At 33.8% G+C, this 26,387-nt stretch overlaps 1 protein-coding gene across 3 annotated transcripts; it reads right to left on the bottom strand.

Moving 5' to 3' along the window:
• Positions 1-16,590: 16,590 nt before the first annotated feature.
• On the bottom strand, positions 16,591-24,091 carry LOC122402893 (transmembrane protein 234 homolog). Of its 3 annotated transcripts, XM_043406051.1 has the most exons (5): positions 23,654-24,091; positions 23,426-23,595; positions 23,200-23,359; positions 23,033-23,120; positions 16,591-16,683 (listed from the first exon to the last, which is right to left on the bottom strand). In XM_043406051.1, exons 1-4 carry the CDS (start codon positions 23,667-23,669, stop codon positions 23,044-23,046), a joined length of 423 nt encoding a protein of 140 aa, XP_043261986.1. In that variant the 5' UTR covers positions 23,670-24,091; the 3' UTR covers positions 16,591-16,683; positions 23,033-23,043. The 3 variants fall into 3 exon arrangements, with proteins under 3 accessions (XP_043261986.1, XP_043261985.1, XP_043261987.1); XM_043406050.1 differs by lacking the exon at positions 16,591-16,683 and having other exon boundaries at positions 23,010-23,120; XM_043406052.1 differs by lacking the exon at positions 16,591-16,683 and having other exon boundaries at positions 23,010-23,120; positions 23,426-23,577.
• Between the last annotated feature and the right edge of the window lie 2,296 nt (positions 24,092-26,387).

Raw genomic sequence — 26,387 nt, 5'->3', positions numbered from 1 at the left:
TCGTAGAAGCAGCATCATTAATGTCACATACGATTCTCGTAAACGAAATCATTATTTCGGACGTGATTATTACCATCATCGTCAGCTGTTATTATTATTCACTGTATCATACTTCGTACTATTCAAATACTATCACACTGCAGTTTGTGCATTAAAATACGTCTTTTATTTATTTATTTATCAACTATTTTTATCTCGAAACTCAACGAAATCTCACGACAGGATTAATTAGAATTTATTTCCAATAAATGCGTAGATTTATCTTATATTTAATATGTGCAGTTAAATTTCTGATTAATTATAAAATAACAGGAGTTGTTTGCTTCAAGAAAGCAGTCACAAAATGAAGTGTATTCTCTGAAACTGTTATTCAGTAAGTTAACACTTTACCGACCGGTAGCGGTTGATAAATCGGCTATCGGTCGGTAAGCGTTGGCCGGTAAAACAGTTGATTGACAGGCACTCAGCCGGTAAGCGTCGGTAAAACAGTCGATTAATAGGCTATCGGTCGGTAATGTGTTAAAAAGTCCCGATGAATGAAATTCAATCAAATTGTGTAAGTTAAAAGACGCGATTATTACCATCATCGTCAGCTGTTATTATTATTCACTGTATCATACTTCGTACTATTCAAATACTATCACACTGCAGTTTGTGCATTAAAATACGTCTTTTATTTATTTATTTATCAACTATTTTTATCTCGAAACTCAACGAAATCTCACGACAGGATTTATCATAATTTATTTCCAATAAATGCGTAGATTTTTATCTCGAAATTCAACGAAATCTCACGACAGAATTAATTAGAATTAATTTCCAATAAATGCGTAGATTTATCTTATATTTAATATGTGCAGTTAAATTTCTGATTAATTATAAAATAACAGGAGTTGTTTGCTTCAAGAAAGCAGTCACAAAATGAAGTGTATTCTCTGAAACTGTTATTCAGTAAGTTAACACTTTACCGACCGGTAGCGGTTGATAAATCGGCTATCGGTCGGTAAGCGTTCGCCGGTAAAACAGTTGATTGACAGGCACTCAGCCGGTAAGCGTCGGTAAAACAGTCGATTAATAGGCTATCGGTCGGTAATGTGTTAAAAAGTCCCAATGAATGGAAATTCAATCAAATTGTGTGTGTGTTTACTCGAAGAAAAATTGTTGAATTAATCGAACGTAGTTTTCTTTGCAAAGAAGGTAAATCTACTGCAGCTAACACGAAGAAATAAACGAGCATTTCCTTTCTAGTGAATGTTAAAGGTTGTTACTATAATTATCGAGAGCAAAGTATTATCTTTGACGCGCAATTCCGTCGAAAGGGAAGAGAAAAATGTCATTAACGTTTCTTTTCGCAGTTCCACGCACGATATCGAGAAACGGGGTTAATAGAATTCTAATTCGAGCATGTCGTGGATCCAGGTCGACCGTTCAGTTTCCTCTTGAAGAGGGAGGAGGTCCTTTGTCGAGACAGAAAGACAATTAACTCCTTCGTTTCTTACGTTGGGGGGCTCGTAATCGCATCAAATTTTCCGTCTCTGAAATCCTTCTGTAACTTTATCCTGTTTCTAATTGAATATCATTTTTCGCGAATCCCACTCTAGGATCGTTTACTCTTTATTATCGTAATTTACATTTCACATTGAAGGAACATTTACTTCTAAAAAAAAAAATCTCGAATCATTCTGGAAAAATTATTTTCGGTTGCGGGGGTCGATTACAGTCATTTCTTGTCAATAGACATACCCTCGAAATCCTCACCATTTTCGAGAAAAAAATTCCTTACCAATAATGTCTGATCATACGTTGATATGTTTCCCTGAAATTTGTCGGCGAAAAATAGTTTCAAATCGTTCTGGAAAAATTATTTTCGGTTGCGGGGGTCGATTACAATCAATTTTGGTGAATAGACATACCCTTGAAATCCGAACCATTTTCGAGAAAAAAATTCCTTACCGAAAATGGTAATGTCTGACCATACATTGACATGTTTCCCTGAAATTTTTAGAAAAATTATTTTCGGATGCAGGGGTCGATTACAATTATTTTTGGTGAATAGACACACCCTCGAAATCCTACGCACTTTCGAGAAAAAAATTCAAAAAAAAACAAAGGGTTGACATCTCCCTCAAAGTGCAAAACGATCACGAACGAATTACACCTTTCTTCTTAGATATTTCTAATAAATATATATGCCAAGTTTCATGAAAATCGAAGTGTATCAGTCCTCGATGTTCCTTTACAAGTAATTTGGGGGTTCCCCAAACCCCCAAAACTCGTTCTATTAACATTTGAAAGGAACGAAGATCTCGTCCAGAGCTGTTCGACAAAAACAATGTTTGAAAGTCCAAAGAGGTACGAATAATTCCTTTCGCCATCGCGAAGAAAAAGGCGGGAAGTTTGAAACGCTGGTTGGCTTTGATTCTGTTACGAGTAGAGCAGGAAAGAAGGACCTCGAGGAACAAGAAAGTTTTCGCATGACCCGATTTATCCTATCCCCCCGATAGTGACGAGGGTTGGACGTCGAAAGGGTGAAACGCGCGCTGTGAAGGGGAACCGGGTTGCCAGAGAAGACAGCGGGCGGATATCGGCGCAGTTCTGTAAAGTTTCGATAAGTCGGTCTCGAAGCGTTTACTTCCTTGTGAGCACGACTGCCTCGGATAGAATAGAAGACTGGAGGAAGTCTAGACTTTGGAAAGATCAAAAGGCATCGGCGGCCTGGAAGTAACGCGGTCCTGGGTGTCTGGCTCCGCAGACGTTCAGCTTCCAGAGAACCCTCTTCTCCTTTACCCCAGCTTCTTCCTCTTTTTCTCCCACTTGTCCCTGCCTTAGTTCCTATTTCAATCTCCCTGTCCCCTTTGTCGAGCCTGTTTGCCTCTCTCTCGCAGACTGCTTTTATAGGTTATGCAATCGTCTTTAAACGCTTCGGAATACCACGGACTTTGATATTGGGACCGGGATCATCCTAGAAGTTGCTTTATTCTCTCGCAACGAGCCTTTACGCCGCGTAAACCGATGTGTTCGATGCTCGGAGCCAAACGGACCCTCGCGATCATAGCAATCAGCCGGAAACTATTAATTTGCTTTCCAGTCGGAGACGATTTAATACTTCAGAATTCGTGGATTTCTAACAGATTTTCTGGCTGGTTACCGAGCAAATGTAGCTTAGAATCCTGTAAAAAATCGATCACCTGCGCTGAGCGTAAGTGTTGCAAATGTCAGAGTAACGATCTACTATTTGAAAGAATAATTTTAAACGATGAAAGGACCCAGCACAGATCTCATGGAAAATGGCTCCCATCATCGAAGCCTCCATCAACAATTGATACAATTGATGCGATTCCAGATTTTTACCATTTATTTAACATGTTTTTTATAAATGGCGAAAGGGATGCGCGATGAAAGAAAAATACCCTGAGAAAAATTGTAACGGGGGATTCTAGAGGCCAAAATAAGACGAAAATGAAGAATAACAATTTCTCGAATGAGCCTTCGTTAAAAAGTTATTAACGTTTAAAGTTGTGGCTGTAGAACGGCAATTTCACCACCTTCTCGAATTTTTTTCTGGAAAACGGGTAGGATTTCGAGGGTATGTCTATTGACAAAAAATGATTGTAATTGACCCCCTCAACCGAAAATAATTTTTCTAGTAAGATTTGAAATTGTTGAATTTAATTGTTAATAACTTTTTAACGAAGTTAAGAAAATCGGTATTCAATATTTAAAGTGCCCCTGTTTTATAAATTACTATTTGTTTTTCATTTTAATTCACACCATAATCACAATCATACTAACCAAAAATTCTTCTAATCTTTTCATTTCAGATAAGCAGAATAATCTGAATTGTGTCAGTCAGTAGGAGCCTTGTTCAATAACGTGCAATTCAGTCAGTTTTTATTATTTTAGCTTGAAAAAAATTGTGAACATTCCTAGAACATATGTAAATATCTACACAAAATGACGAAGTCAGAAAACTTATACTTTCCTTGTAAAAAAATCTCTAATAGGAATCTCTAGACTTGAATATCCTTTCATCCGAATTGTGTCAGCCAGTAGGAGCCTTGTTCAATAACGTGCAATTCAGTCAGTTTTTATTATTTTAGCTTGAAAAAAATTGTGAACATTCCTAGAACATATGTAAATATCTACACAAAATGGCGAGGTCAGAAAACTTATACTTTCCTTGTAAAAAAATCCCTAATAGGAATCTCTAGACTTGAATATCATTTCATCCGAATTGTGTCAGCCAGTAGGAGCCTTGTTCAATAACGTGCAATTCAGTCAGTTTTTATTATTTTAGCTTGAAAAAAATTGTGAACATTCCTAGAACATATGTAAATATCTACACAAAATGGCGAAGACAGAAAACTTATAGTTTCTTTGTAAAAAAATCCCTAATAGGAATCTCTAGACTTGAATATCATTTCATCCGAATTGTGTCAGCCAGTAGGAGCCTTGTTCAATAACGTGCAATTCAGTCAGTTTTTATTATTTTAGCTTGAAAAAAATTGTGAACATTCCTAGAACATATGTAAATATCTACACAAAATGGCGAAGTCAGAAAACTTATACTTTCCTTGTAAAAAAATCCCTAATAGGAATCTCTAGACTTGAATATCCTTTCATCCGAATTGTGTCAGCCAGTAGGAGCCTTGTTCAATAACGTGCAATTCAGTCAGTTTTTATTATTTTAGCTTGAAAAAAATTGTGAACATTCCTAGAACATAAGTAAATATCTACACAAAATGGCGAAGTCAGAAAACTTATAGTTTCCTTGTAAAAAAATCCCTAATAGGAATCTCTAGACTTGAATATCATTTCGTCCGAATTGTGTCAGCCAGTAGGAGCCTTGTTCAATAACGTGCAATTCAGTCAGTTTTTATTATTTTAGCTTGAAAAAAATTGTGAACATTCCTAGAACATATGTAAATATCTACACAAAATGGCGAAGTCAGAAAACTTATACTTTCCTTGTAAAAAAATCCCTAATAGGAATCTCTAGACTTGAATATCATTTCATCCGAATTGTGTCAGCCAGTAGGAGCCTTGTTCAATAACGTGCAATTCAGTCAGTTTTTATTATTTTAGCTTGAAAAAAATTGTGAACATTCCTAGAACATATGTAAATATCTACACAAAATGGCGAAGTCAGAAAACTTATACTTTCCTTGTAAAAAAATCTCTAATAGGAATCTCTAGACTTGAATATCCTTTCATCCGAATTGTGTCAGCCAGTAGGAGCCTTGTTCAATAACGTGCAATTCAGTCAGTTTTTATTATTTTAGCTTGAAAAAAATTGTGAACATTCCTAGAACATAAGTAAATATCTACACAAAATGGCGAAGTCAGAAAACTTATAGTTTCTTTGTAAAAAAATCCCTAATAGGAAACTCTAAATTTGAATATCCTTTCATCCGAATTGTGTCAGCCAGTAGGAGCCTTGTTCAATAACGTGCAATTCAGTCAGTTTTTATTATTTTAGCTTGAAAAAAATTGTGAACATTCCTAGAACATATGTAAATATCTACACAAAATGGCGAAGACAGAAAACTTATAGTTTCTTTGTAAAAAAATCCCTAATAGGAATCTCTAGACTTGAATATCATTTCATCCGAATTGTGTCAGCCAGTAGGAGCCTTGTTCAATAACGTGCAATTCAGTCAGTTTTTATTATTTTAGCTTGAAAAAAATTGTGAACATTCCTAGAACATATGTAAATATCTACACAAAATGGCGAAGTCAGAAAACTTATAGTTTCTTTGTAAAAAAATCCCTAATAGGAATCTCTAGACTTGAATATCATTTCATCCGAATTGTGTCAGCCAGTAGGAGCCTTGTTCAATAACGTGCAATTCAGTCAGTTTTTATTATTTTAGCTTGAAAAAAATTGTGAACATTCCTAGAACATATGTAAATATCTACACAAAATGGCGAAGTCAGAAAACTTATACTTTCCTTGTAAAAAAATCCCTAATAGGAATCTCTAGACTTGAATATCATTTCATCCGAATTGTGTCAGCCAGTAGGAGCCTTGTTCAATAACGTGCAATTCAGTCAGTTTTTATTATTTTAGCTTGAAAAAAATTGTGAACATTCCTAGAACATAAGTAAATATCTACACAAAATGGCGAAGTCAGAAAACTTATAGTTTCTTTGTAAAAAAATCCCTAATAGGAAACTCTAAATTTGAATATCCTTTCATCCGAATTGTGTCAGCCAGTAGGAGCCTTGTTCAATAACGTGCAATTCAGTCAGTTTTTATTATTTTAGCTTGAAAAAAATTGTGAACATTCCTAGAACATATGTAAATATCTACACAAAATGGCGAAGACAGAAAACTTATAGTTTCTTTGTAAAAAAATCCCTAATAGGAATCTCTAGACTTGAATATCATTTCATCCGAATTGTGTCAGCCAGTAGGAGCCTTGTTCAATAACGTGCAATTCAGTCAGTTTTTATTATTTTAGCTTGAAAAAAATTGTGAACATTCCTAGAACATATGTAAATATCTACACAAAATGGCGAAGTCAGAAAACTTATAGTTTCTTTGTAAAAAAATCCCTAATAGGAATCTCTAGACTTGAATATCATTTCATCCGAATTGTGTCAGCCAGTAGGAGCCTTGTTCAATAACGTGCAATTCAGTCAGTTTTTATTATTTTAGCTTGAAAAAAATTGTGAACATTCCTAGAACATATGTAAATATCTACACAAAATGGCGAAGTCAGAAAACTTATAGTTTCTTTGTAAAAAAATCCCTAATAGGAATCTCTAGACTTGAATATCATTTCATCCGAATTGTGTCAGCCAGTAGGAGCCTTGTTCAATAACGTGCAATTCAGTCAGTTTTTATTATTTTAGCTTGAAAAAAATTGTGAACATTCCTAGAACATATGTAAATATCTACACAAAATGGCGAGGTCAGAAAACTTATACTTTCCTTGTAAAAAAATCCCTAATAGGAATCTCTAGACTTGAATATCATTTCATCCGAATTGTGTCAGCCAGTAGGAGCCTTGTTCAATAACGTGCAATTCAGTCAGTTTTTATTATTTTAGCTTGAAAAAAATTGTGAACATTCCTAGAACATATGTAAATATCTACACAAAATGGCGAAGTCAGAAAACTTATACTTTCTTTGTAAAAAAATCCCTAATAGGAATCTCTAGACTTGAATATCATTTCGTCCGAATTGTGTCAGCCAGTAGGAGCCTTGTTCAATAACGTGCAATTCAGTCAGTTTTTATTATTTTAGCTTGAAAAAAATTGTGAACATTCCTAGAACATAAGTAAATATCTACAGAAAATGGCGAAGTCAGAAAACTTATACTTTCTTTGTAAAAAAATCCCTAATAGGAATCTCTAGACTTGAATATCATTTCATCCGAATTGTGTCAGCCAGTAGGAGCCTTGTTCAATAACGTGCAATTCAGTCAGTTTTTATTATTTTAGCTTGAAAAAAATTGTGAACATTCCTAGAACATATGTAAATATCTACACAAAATGGCGAAGTCAGAAAACTTATACTTTCCTTGTAAAAAAATCCCTAATAGGAATCTCTAGACTTGAATATCCTTTCATCCGAATTGTGTCAGCCAGTAGGAGCCTTGTTCAATAACGTGCAATTCAGTCAGTTTTTATTATTTTAGCTTGAAAAAAATTGTGAACATTCCTAGAACATAAGTAAATATCTACACAAAATGGCGAAGTCAGAAAACTTATAGTTTCCTTGTAAAAAAATCCCTAATAGGAATCTCTAGACTTGAATATCCTTTCATCCGAATTGTGTCAGCCAGTAGGAGCCTTGTTCAATAACGTGCAATTCAATCAGTTTTTATTATTTTAGCTTGAAAAAAATTGTGAACATTCCTAGAACATATGTAAATATCTACACAAAATGGCGAAGACAGAAAACTTATAGTTTCTTTGTAAAAAAATCCCTAATAGGAATCTCTAGACTTGAATATCATTTCATCCGAATTGTGTCAGCCAGTAGGAGCCTTGTTCAATAACGTGCAATTCAGTCAGTTTTTATTATTTTAGCTTGAAAAAAATTGTGAACATTCCTAGAACATATGTAAATATCTACACAAAATGGCGAAGTCAGAAAACTTATAGTTTCTTTGTAAAAAAATCCCTAATAGGAAACTCTAAACTTGAATATCCTTTCAAGTGATTGAAGTTTAATTTATCAGTCTTAGAGCTAAATTCTGTTGGATCGTGTAAACGTGGATTGAGAACCACCGTGTCGAGAGAGCCATCCGTACAGATCCTAGAGATGTTATACGTCAATACAGATAGCTTACGATGGCATAGTTGCGTAACCAAATAATGTCTTTATCGCCTTGAACTCAACAACAATGGCCATCAGATTGTAGGATACTATTGATGGCACCAAGTTGCTGTTACCGGGCTTCCAATAATCTCGGGGTTTACTAGCCTGACTCACATAATATCTGGATCATTCATACCGATTAATCTTCATGTTATAGTTGTTGTAATTCAATTACCCTAGTGAGAGGAAGTATTCGAGAAAAATTCAATATGTACGACTTCTTTATTCACGAATGGTTGAAGCGTAAGATAAGGGTGGGTTTATGTGAATGAAAATCGTTCTGGAAAAATTATTTTCGGTTGTGGGGGTCAATTACAATCAATTTTGGTGATTAGACATACCCTCGAAATCCTAACCATTTTCGAGAAAAAAATTCCTTACCGAAAATGGTAATTTCTGACCATACGTTGACATGTTTCCCTGAAATTTTTGGAAAAATTATTTTCGGTTGCGGGGGTCAATTACAATCAATTTTGGTCATTAGATGTACCCTCGAAATCCTAACCATTTTCGAGAAAAAAATTCCTTACCGAAAATGTAATGTCTGACCATACATTGATATGTTTCCCTGAAATTTTTGGAAAAATTATTTTCGGTTGCGGGGGTCAATTACAATTATTTTTTGTCAATAGACATACCCTCGAAATCCTATCCGTTTTCCAGAAAAAAATTCGAGAAGGTATGAAATTTTTCGAGGGGGAAAAAAAAGATTTCAAATCGGTTTAGAAAAATTATTTTTAGTTGTGGGGGTCGATTACAATCATTTTTGGTCATTACATGTACCCTCGAAATCCTACCCACTTGCGAGAAAAAAATTCGAGAAAATCCACTAGAAAAGCCACGGAAGAAAGAGACGGGTTTGGGAAAGAAAAACGCGAATAAAACGCTATCATTCGAGATTAGGACTCCAGAAATGTTCTACTTACTTCCAGGAACAGCATCCATTCAGCAAAATTAAAATTGATACCTTCTATATAAAACCTTGTGCTAACAAAACCAAAGTTTGGATCGAAATTGCCATCCAGGTACAAAAATAATCCTCATTTCAATTTCCCTACCCCAAAGAGACTTAAACTGACGATTCCAACAGATAAGTAAAGCCTCCCATACCGAGAAATCATTTCTAGGGAGTTTTGGCCCCCATTTCCCGATTTGGGACCAAGATGGCTGCCCAAGGCCCAGAGGATCGTTCCTCCATCGATAAGAACCGCGAAAGCAGGAAGAAGAACTTGAAAAAAGTTGAACGATCGAAAGCAAAAGCGAGATCAGACTGGTGGGGGATAAATCGTGAAAAAGCTAGTCCAGACCGGGCAGATATCAGACATAGAAAGTGAACGTGGCTGACGTGTACGCGAAGGGTAGATAATTAGACAAGAAACACAGACCCAGGAATCCCCTGGTTCCTCTCTCTCCATCCTTTCTCTCTTGTAGCCCGTATCCTCCTTAATTAAATATAAGCGCCGGCTTACCTCTGCTCCTCAAACCTCGCCGTCTGAGCCAGTCGTCTCACCCCCACCGCTTGGCTCCCTTAAACCCTGCCCCTTCTCGCTGGTACACGGTGCAGAAATTCAGCCTACGTGCACACGAACAGGCGAAACCTGCAACGGGGTGAAGGCACGGAGGCTGGAGAACGCACACGTGCATCACGCGTCGCTTCCATCGCCACGTAATTACGAGAGGGGCCGTGAGCACGCTTGCGGAGGTCACACGCGGTGTACAGAGCCACCCTCTCCCGCCTCGTTGGGTAACGCGCGAGACTGATGCGAGCCTGGTGATACCGGCTGAGGAACAAGGAAGGGTTATAATCGTTTTAAACGATCGCGCCAGGCCCGATTAAGGATCGTCGATCCTCTTAGCGGTGCCGTCGATGGAACTACCCGCGGGCTTAACGGTGTTAAGTGACATCGCTGGGGCCCTCTCGATATGCTATTAGTTTGTTTTATTATGTAATAGTAAGTGAGGAACGATGTAAGCATGAGGAAGGATCGCATGGGGTAAGTGGGATCTCTCTAGGTGGAGGGAAATTGTTAAAAAGATTGAAGTAGCTAACTAGCAAAGATTGAGGTAGCTAGCTATCAAGGTATGAGCCAGCTAGCTTTCAATGAGTGAAGGTAGCTAACTAGCCAAGATTGAGGTGACTACTAGAATTGGCTTCCGGGTTGGAGCCGCGTTCAGAAGACGAGAGAGTCCGACGTTTCGCCAGCATTGCAGCTAGCTTCATCAGGGAATCAAATAATCTCTGATACTGAAGAAAGTATCAGAGGGGACCCTAACTTAAACCTCTGTCCATCGTTGCGGATCAGTGCACCATCCAATAGTTTTTAATTGGGCAGCTGGAGAGCTCAAGATTGAGGTAGCTAACTAGCAAAGATTGAGGTAGCTGACTAGCAAAGATTGAGGTAGCTAGCTATCAAGGTATGAGCTAGCTAGCTTTCAATGAGTGATGGTAGCTAACTAGCCAAGATTGAGGTAGCTAACTAGCAAAGATTGAGGTAGCTAGCTATCAAGGTATGAGCTAGCTCACTTTCAACTATCATACTTTTTTAATGACCCCCTCAATGCTTCTTAAAATTCATTTTCTGAATTCTTGAATTTTATGCAAAAATACTTTTCAATATTCTGCAATCCATAAATGTAAATAATTTATTATACATATATTCTTTTTATATGAATAAATCAAGCGTTTATTATCAAATTTGAAGTCTACTCAAAGTAGTCTTTATAATAAGTGATTGAAACTATCATTCATATAAATTTCACTCTTTAAATCATCATTTAATATAAAAAAATTAACAAATCTTTAACTTCTTCAAATTTGATAACATTTCTTATAAAAAAAGAACTAGAAAATTTAAAAGCTTGAATACTTAAATCTCTTGAATAAAAAAGAATCTTTATAATACATGATTGAAATTATCATTCATATAAATTTCACACTTTCAACCATCATTTAATATAAAAAAAATAACAAATCTCTAAGTTCTTCAAATTTTATAACATTGTTTATAAAAAAGAACTAGAAAATTTAAAAGCTTGAATACTTAGATCTCTCGAATAAAAAAGAACTAGAAAATTTAAAAGCTTGAATATTTGTTGCTCTTGAATAAAAAAGAACTAGAAAATTTAAAAGCTTGAATACTTAAATCTCTCCAATAAAAAAGAACTAGACAATTTAAAAGCTTGAATACTTGGAGCTCTTGAATAAAAAAGAACTAGAAAATTTAAAAGCTTGAATATTTGTTGCTCTTTAATAAAAAAAGAACTAGAAAATTTAAAAGCTTGAATATTTGTTGCTCTTTAATAAAAAAGAACTAGAAAATTTAGAAGCTTGAATACTTAAATCTCTTGAATAAAAACAAACTAGAAAATTTAAAAGCTTGAATATTTGTTGCTCTCGAATAAAAAAGAACTAGAAAATTTAAAAGCTTGAATACTTAAATCTCTCCAATAAAAAAGAACTAGACAATTTAAAAGCTTGAATACTTGGAGCTCTTGAATAAAAAAGAACTAGAAAATTTAAAAGCTTGAATATTTGTTGCTCTTTAATAAAAAAGAACTAGAAAATTTAAAAGCTTGAATATTTGTTGCTCTTTAATAAAAAAGAACTAGAAAATTTAGAAGCTTGAATACTTAAATCTCTTGAATAAAAACAAACTAGAAAATTTAAAAGCTTGAATATTTGTTGCTCTCGAATAAAAAAGAACTAGAAAATTTAAAAGCTTGAATACTTAAATCTCTCTAATAAAAAAGAACTAGACAATTTAAAAGCTTGAATACTTAAATCTCTCCAATAAAAAAGAACTAGACAATTTAAAAGCTTGAATACTTGGAGCTCTTGAATAAAAAAGAACTAGAAAATTTAAAAGCTTGAATATTTGTTGCTCTTTAATAAAAAAGAACTAGAAAATTTAAAAGCTTGAATATTTGTTGCTCTTTAATAAAAAAGAACTAGAAAATTTAGAAGCTTGAATACTTAAATCTCTTGAATAAAAACAAACTAGAAAATTTAAAAGCTTGAATATTTGTTGCTCTCGAATAAAAAAGAACTAGAAAATTTAAAAGCTTGAATACTTAAATCTCTCTAATAAAAAAGAACTAGACAATTTAAAAGCTTGAATACTTAAATCTCTCCAATAAAAAAGAACTAGACAATTTAAAAGCTTGAATACTTGGAGTTCTTGAATAAAAAAGAACTAGAAAATTTAAAAGCTTGAATATTTGTTGCTCTTGAATAAAAAAGAACTAGAAAATTTAAAAGCTTGAATACTTAAATCTCTCCAATAAAAAAGAACTAGACAATTTAAAAGCTTGAATACTTGGAGCTCTTGAATAAAAAAGAACTAGAAAATTTAAAAGCTTGAATATTTGTTGCTCTTTAATAAAAAAGAACTAGAAAATTTAAAAGCTTGAATATTTGTTGCTCTTTAATAAAAAAGAACTAGAAAATTTAGAAGCTTGAATACTTAAATCTCTTGAATAAAAACAAACTAGAAAATTTAAAAGCTTGAATATTTGTTGCTCTCGAATAAAAAAGAACTAGAAAATTTAAAAGCTTGAATACTTAAATCTCTCTAATAAAAAAGAACTAGACAATTTAAAAGCTTGAATACTTAAATCTCTCCAATAAAAAAGAACTAGACAATTTAAAAGCTTGAATACTTGGAGTTCTTGAATAAAAAGAACTAGAAAATTTAAAAGCTTGAATATTTGTTGCTCTTGAATAAAAAAGAACTAGAAAATTTAAAAGCTTGAATACTCAAATCTCTCGAATAAAAAAGAACTAGAAAATTTAAAAGCTTGAATACTTAGATCTCTCGAATAAAAAAGAACTAGAAAATTTAAAAGCTTGAATATTTGTTGCTCTTGAATAAAAAAGAACTAGAAAATTTAAAAGCTTGAATACTTAAATCTCTCCAATAAAAAAGAACTAGACAATTTAAAAGCTTGAATACTTGGAGCTCTTGAATAAAAAAGAACTAGAAAATTTAAAAGCTTGAATATTTGTTGCTCTTTAATAAAAAAGAACTAGAAAATTTAAAAGCTTGAATATTTGTTGCTCTTTAATAAAAAAGAACTAGAAAATTTAGAAGCTTGAATACTTAAATCTCTTGAATAAAAACAAACTAGAAAATTTAAAAGCTTGAATATTTGTTGCTCTCGAATAAAAAAGAACTAGAAAATTTAAAAGCTTGAATACTTAAATCTCTCAAATAAAAAAGAACTAGAAAATTTAAAAGCTTGAATACTTAGATCTCTCGAATAAAAAAGAACTAGAAAATTTAAAAGCTTGAATACTTGGAGCTCTCGAATAAAAACAAACTAGATAATTTAAAAGCTTGAATATTTGTTGCTCTCGAATAAAAAAGAACTAGAAAATTTAAAAGCTTGAATACTCAAATCTCTCGAATAAAAAGGAACTAGAAAATTTAAAAGCTTGAATACTTAAATCTCTCTAATAAAAAAGAACTAGACAATTTAAAAGCTTGAATACTTAAATCTCTCCAATAAAAAGAACTAGACAATTTAAAAGCTTGAATACTTGGAGTTCTTGAATAAAAAAGAACTAGAAAATTTAAAAGCTTGAATATTTGTTGCTCTTGAATAAAAAAGAACTAGAAAATTTAAAAGCTTGAATACTTAAATCTTTCGAATAAAAAAGAACTAGAAAATTTAAAAGCTTGAATACTTAAATCTCTTGAAACACATCTATCCTACTAAATATATCAATTTAGTGTTTGAAAATACACAAAAACAACGTTAAAATTCTCTCAACAAACCTTTCCCTCATAAAAAGGGAATTAAAAGAAAAGGGTATTCCCCAAATACAGAAACAAACTAACCCTACTTTTCCCCTATACTAAATCACTATACACATGTATATATCCAATAAATTCTGTAAATAAAAATAAAAAATGATTTTAACAAATATGTTTGAAACAAACAAACATTAACTGTTCATTCTTTAATTAATTATTCTAAAAAAAACAATGCATCTCATCATATAAATAATGAATATGAAACTTTTAGAATGCCATATTAAAATAGAATTTCACAAGTTCCTACAATATATTAATTTAGTGTTTGAAAATACACAAAAACAACGTTAAAATTCTCTTAACGAACCTTTCCCTCATAAAAAGGGAATTAAAAGAAAAATTCCCCAAATACAGAAACAAACTAACCCTACTTTTCCCCTATACTAAATCACTAAATATATCCAATAAATTGTCTAATAAAAAATGATTTTAACAAATATGTTTGATACAAACCAACATTAACTGTTCATTCTTTAATTAATTATTCTAAAAAAACCAACTCACCTTGTCATATAAATAAAAAACATGAAACTTTTAAGATATCATATTAAAATAGAATTTCACAAGTTCCTACAATTTACTATTGCATTTATGCAAGTTGCATTTATGCACTTATGTGTTTATGCAAGTTGCATTTATGCATTTATGTGTTTATGCAAGTTGCATTTATGCATTTGTGTGTTTATGCAAGTTGCATTTATGCATTTATGTGTTTATGCAAGTTCCAACATTCCCAAGTTACAATAACTAATTATCCATAATCAGAAAATAAAATTAAAATTAACGACTTTTCCATTTCCTTACCAAACTGCATATACCAAACCTAATTTCATATAAAAGTTGAGACTACTCTTAAATTTCACTATACATTCAAAAATCGATGTCTTTTACAGGTACAAAAATCTTAGGTACAAAAATCTACGAAATTATTACATTTTATAAACCAAATTACATTCAATTTTAACCATTATTCAACAAAACACCATTCAGCTTGCTCTTCTCCACAAAGCTTTCGCTGTCATTCGCAATGGCGTCCATCTTGTCCGCAGATTTCGTCGTCGATTCAGTGGTAACGACAATTTTGAACTTTCGAGGCCCAAATTTATGCTCCTGTTCATTAATTTTCCCACTATTATTAAAAAAAGCATCCCCACCGTGATAATTACGAGCTGATTTCAAATTCAGTCGATCAGAAATGATTTTGCTCGCGTTTCTATTCTCATCAGAGTGCAAATCATCACTATTATCGGTATGATTAATGCTGATCGAATTGCTCAGCAATCTATCACTATTTGTGTCATTCCTGGACGTTCTTTGTCTACCTAAATTCAAAACTAGAGGCCAATGCTTGTACTTAGAACTTAAATTCCCAATTTTTTCACTATAATCTCGATGCAATTGCCCTAAACCTGCAAGACCATTCCTCGTTTCCTGCTGCTGATGCTCCTCCATTTGTCGGTTCATTTTCCCTAAAAAAAAAACAGACAAATTCGTATCAAATCCTTCATCCAAGCAAAAACAATTCTACGCTTTCAAATTACCTGTTTGCTCGAGAAAACTCTCGATGGATCGCTTGTTGCTGCTCAGAGAATCATAGATCCTGCGCAACATTCGCTGATAGGCAGTCCTGTTCTGATACTGGAGAGGATTCAGTAAAACAGAACCATTTACACTCGCATTATTCGAACCATCTGCAGGCACCACGTGCACCAAGTGCTTCTGGCCTAATTGATCAGTTCCAAGGATCAGTTTCGGTAGCAATTGCTTCAACTTGTTCCTAGCATTCTCTGTAGAAACGATAGGCGCCATGATGTCAGGAGACTTGACTTGAGGATTCGATTTGCCTGTAGTCTTCTCTGTCTGCTCGGTTGCGTTACCATTCTGCCCAGAATCGCCGTCGAAAGGCTGTGGAGCAATGGTAGAGGTGCTCTGTTCCTCGAATTTCCAGGAACTATCGTTCTTCTGTTGCTTTCCAGGGAAACTATCCTGGTTTCCAGCATCTTGGTGACCTGGACTGTCGCTGGAGAACGCAGTTTCTTCGGCCTGAGTGGTCACGTAGACGTAGGAGCGTGGCCAAAGATTGCTCATGTGGTAGCTACCGTCCATCTGAGGGATTATCGTCAGCTGAAGATCGTGTCGCGTTGGTCCATGGGGAGGGAGTCTCTTGATCCTCCGTAGGATCCACTTGGCCGTGGGATGAGTGTGCTCGATACAGGGCTGACAGTCGATGCATCCTTCCTGGCAGAGCAGCCAATGGTCGTTTGGTAGGTGATGGACGTCTCCACGCGACAGAACGACGCTATCGACGTCGTTTCTGACGATGGGGAACGGACCAGTGTAAAGAGGCGCGTCCAGGAGACGCTTGTAGAGGCCGTTGTTGCCCGGAGGCGGCGGCGAGACAGTCTTGAACACGAACTCGCGGAGTATGTGCTCCCAGTAAGGTGGTATGCCGGGTGATTGGTACGCCTGCACCACCGGAACGTGACGTTTCTGTTGACGTGTGTGGTTCGAGGCACATGTGGCGATTAGGGAGAGCTGCGGGAAGAATTTTGGTGACACCGGGGCAAAGTTAACCCATTTACGACCAAATTATACATTTTCAAATTTCAAAATTTCACATAACTTTTTTATAAAGATTTTTAGGCGAAATTAAACAATTTCAAATTGTACTAAAAAAATTATATTTAGTTACAGGGGTCGATTACAAACATTTTAGGTGGATAGACTTATAACTGAAATTCTATCCACTTTTGAGAAAAAAATTCGAGAAGGTACTGAAATTTTTGGACGAAATTAAACAATTTTAAATAATACTAAAAAAATTATATTTAGTTACAAAGATCAATTACAAGCATTTTAGGTGAATAGACCTAACCCCGAAATCCTAACCATTTTCGAGAAAAAAATTCAGTAAGTCGACAAATTTTTTGACAAAATTGAAAACTTTCGAATCGTTCTGGAAAAATTATTTTCCATTGGAGGAGCTAATTACAATCATTTTTGGTGAATAGTCATACCCGCGAATTCCTAACCATTTACGAGAAAAAAATTCGAGAAGGTACTGAAATTTTTGGACGAAATTAAACAATTCCAAATCATACTAAAAAAATTATATTTAGTTACAGGGGTCAATTACAAGCATTTTAGGTGAATATACCTACCCCCGAAATTCTACTCATTTTCGAGAAAAAAATTCTTTACCCGAAAATCTAATGTGAGGCTTCCTTGAAATTTCATGCGAATCTTTAAAATGTCATAACTCCTGAACGGATTGGAGGATTTTAATTTTTCAAAATTCAAACAACGTGTATTTTAATGGAGAATACGTAGAAATTCTAACAATATTGAAAAAGTTGTTCCTTGACCCCGTAAAGTTAGAAAAACCCCATAAAATAGGTACAATTTTCAAACGGCCATAACTCCTCCAATAGTGAACATATTTCAATGAAACTTTTTTCTGAAGTAGAGCTCATGGGTACCTATAAAAAAGTATTAGACATTTTTTCTGTAGGAGGTCGAACAAATTTATTAAAAATGAAAAACAAATTTTTAAGAAAAATCGACCGGGGGTAGGTGCCTAAATTTATCGACGAAAAAAAAATTTCAAATCGTTCTGAAAAAATTATTTCTAGCTAAGGGGGTCAATTACAATCATTTTTTGTGAATAGACACACCCCCGAAAACCTGCGCATTTTCGAGAAAAAAATTCAGTACTGGCAGAACTTTAAATGTTAATAACTTTTTAACGAAACCTCCATCAACAAATTGGTATTCTTGATTTTCGTCTTATTTTGACCTCTAGAATCCCCCATTAAAATTTTTCCCAGGGGTGGCCGAACACCTTGTACAATTGGGGGCAAAGAAATTTATGCAATGTTTACAATTTTCTTATTAAAAAAATATTGGCAATGTAATACAACGATAATTATAATTTAGTTTAATACACCCTAAAATATATGTGGTAAATTTTTCATTTAATTTGAACCAATTTTAGGGATTGAAAAAAAATAAAATACTCAGTGTACCATAGATGGGACACAAGCTTATAATGGGTTAAGAGGGAAGTTGACGAATAAAAGCTTCACGAATCGAATCGAGTCAATATACTTTTTTAATGTTGTCGTCCTTTATTAATATTTATAAAGGATAGCTAAGTAAACTGTAAAAAAAGAATCTTAACGTAAGATGTAACATTTCCTTTAAAAAAATTACGAAAAATGGTTCAATTTTCCTGTCGTTCACATGAGACTCCCCCTTTAACACTTTACCGACCGGTAGCCTATTAATCGACTTTTTACAGATTAACGCTTTACCGACCGATAGCCGATAAATCAGTTTTTTACAGATTGACGCTTTACCGACCGATAGCCGATAAATCAGTTTTCTGCCGCTCGACACTTTACCGACCGGTAGCTTATCAATCGATTCTCATGAAAATAAAAAATATCACTAGATTTGATTGCCCTGTAATAACAGAAAGAGAATAATATAGTAACCACTGTCACAAAGTTTCATTTAAAGTAGATATATAATCTAGGGTCAATCGTTACCGATCGGTAAAGTGTTAAAAGTGAAGTTGACAAATAGAAGCTTCACGAATCGAATCGAGTCAATATATTTTTTTAATTCTACACTGCAATTGGACGAAGGAATATTTTAATTTAAAAAATTATTTTAAAATAGTTACTTAAACAATGAAATTTTAAATTATGCTCCACGGTAAAAGAAACAACGAAAAAGCTCTGGATAGCGGAAGTGTATCGATCGTGTTATCGATTTTTTACTCACCATCGCCATCGAAACGAGACTCCATTTTGACGGATTCATATTTCCATCCCTTTAATCGTACTGACATTGACAAGAGACCGCGAGGAACAAAATTAAAGGAAACTCGTGGCGCGCCGGGCTCGGTGTAATACGTCTCGCGCCTGATGGACGACTAAATCATGCAAAAGATGTGCTGCTTCTGGTATCGGACACCTGTTTCGAGATACTGCTATAGATATCGGGATACCGTCAAGAATGCTGACATTACTCATGGCTAAACATTCGGTCCGCGATCAAATATCGTAACTCAAACATCGGTCAGCTCGGGTTTAACGTGTAAAACTTAGAACTGGACGTGCAAGATACGTTTAAAAAATTACGAAAAATTTCTGTCAGAGTACCGGAAACCGTCACTCATTCGACGACAACTTTTCTGTTGAAATAAATTGTCTGCGTCTAAAATTGAAATATTTTTTTTTTTTTATAAGTAAGTTATTCTTAGCTTTATTATGGGGAATATTTATACTTCTAAAATTATAATGGGGGATTCTAGAGGCCAAAATAAGACGAAAATCAAGAATTTGTTGATGGAGGCTTTGTTAAAAAGTTATTAAAAAATTAAATTAAAAAATTTCAAATCATTCTGGAAAAATTGTTTTTAGTTGTGGGGGTCAATTACAATCATTTTTGGTTATTACACATACCCTCGAAATCCTACCCACTTTTGAGAAAAAAATTCGAGAATGTATGAAATTTTTCGACAAAATTAAAACATTTCAAATCGTTCTAAAAAAATTATTTTTATTTGTAGGGGTTAATTACAATAATTTTTGGTGAATAGACATATCCCCGAATTCCTACCCCCTTTCGAGGAAAAAATTCTAGAAGATATGAAATTTTTCGACGGGAAAAAAAAATTGCAAATCATTTTGGAAAAATTATTTTCACTTTCGAGGGTTAATTACAATCATTTTTTATGAATAGACCTACCACCGAAATCCTACCCGTTTTCGAGAAAAAAATTCGAGAAGATATGAAATTTTTCGACGGAAAAAAAAAATTGCAAATCATTTTGGAAAAATTATTTTCAGTTGCGAGGGTCAATTACAATCATGTTTTGTCTTTACACATATCCTCGAAATCCTACCCATTTTCGAGAAAAAAATTCTAGAAGATATGAAATTTTTCGACGGAAAAAAAAAATTGCAAATCATTTTGGAAAAATTATTTTCAGTTACAGGGGTTAATTACAATTATTTTTGGTCATTAGACATACCCTCGAAATCCTACCCAATTTCGAGAAAAAAATTCGAGAAGATATGAAATTTTTCGACCGGAAAAAAAAAATTGCAATTCGATTTGGAAAAATTATTTTCAGTTACAGGGGTCAATTACAATTATTTTTGGTCATTAGACATACCCTCGAAATCCTACCCAATTTCGAGAAAAAAATTCAAAACTGGCGGTACTTTAAACGTTAATAACTTTTTAACGAAGCCTCCATTAAGAAATTATTATTCTTGATTTTCGTCGTATTTTGGCCTCTAGAATCTGTCATTAAAATTTTTCCTAGAGGTAGCTGAACATTCTGTATATTTTGTTACACGAGAAAAATCATATTTGTATAGTAAATAATGTGGAATTACAGTATTATATTTTAAGTCTTGTTTCATGAATCGATGATGATTTTGAGATATTCAAACAGGTGAGAAGCTAGATATTGATTAGTCCGAACCTTCTTGTAGGAATGGTTGATATCTATTTCAAGATTAGCTATTGACTTCGTGTAATCTCGCAGTGCAAACTTCGAACGTGCCTTGGAAATAGAATCTGGTTATAGACGAACTGTTTAAACAGCAATTTTCCCTCGACGACCTTGAAACTGTTCGAAGGTCGTCGGTGAGCTCAAAGGAAGGAAGGCAAGAGCTTGGAAATCGGTTTTGGAATAGCATTACGTGAAAATTAGCACCAAATGTATCGTTACAACGATACTGAAACCGAAAACAATTTTTCCAGAAGGATTCGAAATTTTTTAATTTTGTCGAAAAATTCTTCTCGAATTTTTTTCTCGAAAACGGGTAGGATTTCAAGGTTATATCTAATGACCAAAAATGATTGTAATTAACCCCCAAAACCGAAAATAATTTTTCCAGAACGATTTGAAATTTTTTTTTTCCGTCGAAAAATGTTATATTTTCTCGAATTTTTTTCTAGAAAACGGGTAAGATTTCGAGGATATGTCTAATGACCAAAAATGATTGTAATTGACCCTCGCAACCGAAAATAATTTTTCCAAAACGATTTGAAATTTTTTTTTTCCATCCAAAAATTACATTTTCTCGAATTTTTTTCTAGAAAACGGGTAGGATTTCGGGATTAAGTCTAATGACCAAAAATGATTGCAATTGAGCCCCAAAACCAAAAATAATTTTTCCAGAATGATTCAAAATTTTGTAATAATTTTTTAACGAAGCCTCAATCAAAAAATTAATATTCTTGATTTTCGTTTTATTTTGGCCTCTAGAATCTCCTCTAGCTAACTCTTCGGTTATTATTAACAATACCAACAAATATAAAGAAGTTTCAATAAATTAAAACTTGTCAAAAATTATTTAAGACACCTGGTAACTAATCTGGTAACTTTGGATTGTTTGGTAATTTTTTTTTGCGCCTAGTAATTTTAACTGATCAGGTTTCAGTTAAATTTTTGGAAATATGACTTTAATTTTAAATATGACTGATTTTGGAAAAAACGAAGGATGACCATCTATCATTAGAAAAGTAGATCGTTATTTATAACATATTTAAAAATAAACAAAATCTATGATGAGGAGTATCATCGGCAACTTCGCCGCGCTACAGTTACAGATAAAACTGAATTAATGATTTTCCGTATCGGCGATATAAATATCAACGATCGATACGTTTACCGTATCGGTATATACGCATACGTCGCGAACAAATCTACGTTTTGATCGTGAATTTGTTTGTATCCGCCGATAGGAACCACCTGTCACGTGCAGTCGGACAAACGGTTTCGCTATGCAAAGAACAGGAAACACGATGATATATTGTTTCATTAACATGACACGTCAGTAATGCGACACGTGCTACAAGTTACCGAGAACGCACGCATTCACACTTACCAACGCGACAAACGTTAACCTCTCTACTTTCCTCGGAGCAATTGGTTCACGTGTTTATTATTATTATTATTATAAAAGATGTATCGGAAGAGATGTTTCTAAGTCTTCTATCACAACTATTATAATATAATTCACCAAAGTTTGCTAGGGGTCGCTAGTTACCAGAAAGACACGCAGCGCCACCTGTCGACCAAATAAGGAAGTTAAGTAGGGACACAGATATTCTCAGCGTAAAAAAATCATAAGCACAGGATAACTAGATAGAATTATTTCCACTGAGACGCTGTACAACATAAAACCAACCCTAAAGGACAACACATCGACCCAAAATCTGTTACAGTACCTAAAAATGACCAAATTGTACAACAAACTCTAAAAATGTATTCTCCGAGTCGCTAATAACCCTTAGCGGTTGATGCGACTTTAAACGAATAAAAAAAAAAAAGAAAACTTTGATATACTTTGTACAGAGTGTTCCATTTAAATCAATCCAGCTGAATATCTCTGAATAATTAGAGCATATTATCTGATGATAAGTTTTTCTTATGTAACCACGGACGAGGCCATACCGACCTGAAAATTCGAAGCTGATTTTAGCGCCCTCTTCAGAAGGATGGCGGTTTCTCAGATGAGAAACTATTCACTGAATTAGCATCGATAGGCAAACAGCTGTAGAATAGATTAAAATTCATTTCTGACTCTGTCGGTAACGTTGCGAGTGACACGAAAATGGTAATTTGGTCTCGAAACCCCCAAAGAAACGAGAAAATACATTAGGTGGAAGGTCTACTCGTATACCTCGTCTATGATAGTACTTAACGTTAAATAAAAATTGTATTTTTCATTTCTGTAATTAAATCATAACAATATGTACATTCTTATCTCACTATCGTGTGAGAATATTACCAAGTTTCAATTTTATATACATATATATATTCAATAAAATGACACAATTGGAGTAATATACTAACCGAGTTTAAAATCATACAGTTTCGCCTATCTTATCCCAACAGCAAAGAACTGTTCCGATCAACACCATTGACATCCCGATATATGTATCTGAAAATTAGAATAATTCATATAACCTCTACAATACTACCGTAATGAATATAAGAGGATAGTAAATAATATTCCTTACTTCTATGTATTTTCTCTTCGCCCAAGATCCAACCTGTTATCGCAGTTATCACAAAGGTAAGAGAATTAGTAACCGGAACAGCCAATGATATATCCGTACTGCTCAGAGTTAAGAAGTACAAGACAGAACCGCTTTGATTGATAATAAACGGTACAAGGTACTAGACAAATGAAAACATATTAGAATTATATATTTAATAGATAACATATAGAACTCTAAATGAAACCTTTAATGTCGTTAGAAGGAATGCAAGCTCCTTAAAAAATTGACCAAATCTGGAAGAAGATTTTACATTTTCTAGACCTTGCGCTCCTTTTTTTATGAATGGGTTCGTTATGCCCCATAAGATTGCCACAATAACGAGATATGTGACAGAATCTATGAAAAGAAGTAAATCTACACGAAATTTTCAAATCTGTCTTTTACTAAATATAGCAAATAAAATAATTCTTACCAACTGATACCGACATCCTTGTTCTTATTCAATATTTAAGGATTATCATAAAGATACAAAAAAATACAGTTTTTTAGGTTAATTGATTTTATAAAATAAAAATATCTAATTTTTTAAATGAGGTACGAAGTTAGGTAAACATAACCTCTAATATTACGAAAATAGGTCGCATAATCACCGATGACTATACCTCGTCGATATTGGTACTAAGATTATTAGTTATTTACTTCATTGTAACTATCTTTCTGTACGAAGTTAGGTAAACATAACCTCTAATATTACGAAAATAGGTCGCATAATCACCGATGAGTATACCTCGTCGATATTGGTACTAAGATTATTAGTTATTTACTTCATTGTAACTATCTTTCTAATCGTTAGTGAAATCTACTTTTTATGGTATCTAATACAAATCTAATGGTGTTACAAGATCGAACATCCGGTGCACCCGGAAGCTTCTTAATAATCTGATCTAATACTAATAAACGTTAACACGTTTGCAACAACCATTCGATTGGAAAATCGTTCGTTAAAGACCACACTATAATAATCTTATTCAATATAGAGTTTTCAATTATTTATAAATAAAACATATATTGCATAGACCTATTCCCTGTTATGCTACAATTTTCTAGCTACTATATTTTAATTGCAACAGTATACATAGAGGAGGTAAGCATCAGCAGGGAAAATACTCTTTTAATCATAATCCAACGAACGACAAAAGAACTTTGCTCTTTTGTTCAAATCGTCCATTGTTGTTTGGATATTAAAACATGTCTGGCGCGACATTTAGTCAGACCTCCAGACGTTGTCTAGCCTAGTCATCTGAAAAAATAATGAACTGTAATGTAGCAGCAAAAACCGAGGGTCAACGTAATTGGAAACAATGTCTACAGAGGGCGCTATGATTGCAGGTTATGTTCATCGATCGGTTCGCCAGGTTACAATGTTTTTCCCAGGACCACAAATTACACGTTCTTCCATAAACGCAACTTCTTGCTTTTACAGAACCATTAACCCTATCTCTGCGTTCGAATATGGTCGATGGGAAACAGATGACCGTTTCCCATAGTTATGGAAACATAATGTTTGTTTTCATGGCCACTGGCGCCACAGGTGGGTGGCGTTCTCTCTATTTCACCTGTTCATTGTCGTTCGACCTCACAAGTTGCATTCTTTTTGCAAAGAGACTTTGCAAACAAAGTATAAAAATATTTTTTTTCAACAGAAATTATTAAATGACCACTTTTATACTTTTACACTGCTACCAACAAAAATAAAGGTAAAAATACAAGCGAATGTCGGTTTTTGATTTTTCCAACCCCGTTCCCCCATTTCTAAAAATCTGAAAAAATTACAGATCAACAATCATACTAAAACACTAACACTGTAAAAATATAAACGTGCTCATTTAATAATAACTATCAAAAAAAAATATTTTTATACTTTTCGAATTTTTTAAAAATCCATTCCGCGGTGAAAAATTCTGAAAAAATTCACGAACACGTACACCGTGGAGCAAAATAGCCCCAATTTTTTTCGAAATCTTTGGCACGATACGAGAAAAGATATACGGCTTAAACTTGAAAATTGCGTTACGCCCTGTAACTAACCCCCCCATTAAGGTTATGGCGTTGATATTTGACAGAAATGGTTTTCTTATTTCTTTAAAAATATCAACATGTGTTTCATGCTCATGTGTTTATTGCTATAAAACTCTAGCCGAGAATTTCGAGTAGAATTTTTTTATTACAAACGACGACATTTATTGTTGCAACGAACAGAGAAACAATAGATAGGTCACCAATATGTTACATATCTGAAAATAAACGTTAATTAATCGCGAACGATCGGTCAGATTCAGACTATGTTTTTTGTTTACAAGCATTACCCTGGAAAAGCCTTCATATGAGGCCGTGTAGACTTTCCCGAGTTTGATTGTGCAATGATTCATGCTTCTCCGCATAATTAAAATAATTAACTTTTGTGCGGGCAAAGGCATTACGTACCATTGCGTGTCGTATCTGTAAAATTGGTATAAATTAAACATACAGCTTAAATCCATCGTATAATGGATTCCTTTTGAATTTTTTAACACTTTACCGACCGATAAAACAGTTGATTAATCGGGTATCGGTCGGTAACCGCCGGTAAAACAGTCGATTAATAGGCTATCGGTCGGTAAAGTGTTAAGAGTGAAAAAACGTAAAAATTTTAGGTTTTCGTGACGCACGTTTCTGTGAAAATGTTGGAACTATGATCGATCAACATTTGTCCCAGATAGTTGCTTATCGATACGTAGAAAAACACAAAACCCAAATGCACAGCTGGCTCCAAAACATCCGTGACATTCTGCATCACTAATACAGCTTGAAGAAGCTAAATGGAAATGAATAAGCGAATTTATCTCTTCTAGATTAAATTGATATTAAATTTTTTAAATGTAATATTAATTTTATCGATCCTCTCTAAAAAATTTCTCATTAAAAAAAAAAGAAATGAGAGGTGCTGTTTATTTTGGTTGTATCTAGTGGAGAAACGTGGCGATCAGTAGTGATATACAAAATTAACAAATATAAGAAGTACTCACGTTATATAGATTTATGGTTATCGAAAATAAACCAAGTATAAGTAGAACAAAATAAGACGCCGCGAAGGACATGTTTGCGATATCGATAAACCTTTTAGAATTAATAATTATAAAAGTGTTTACGTTGGCATTAACATTTCA

The sequence above is a fragment of the Colletes gigas genome, unplaced genomic scaffold (genome assembly GCF_013123115.1).
Source record: "Colletes gigas isolate AHSC1104 unplaced genomic scaffold, ASM1312311v1 Colletes_gigas_Sc00041, whole genome shotgun sequence".
NCBI classification, from domain to species: Eukaryota; Metazoa; Arthropoda; class Insecta; order Hymenoptera; family Colletidae; genus Colletes; species Colletes gigas.
This window is presented reverse-complemented; position numbering and strand designations above follow the sequence as displayed.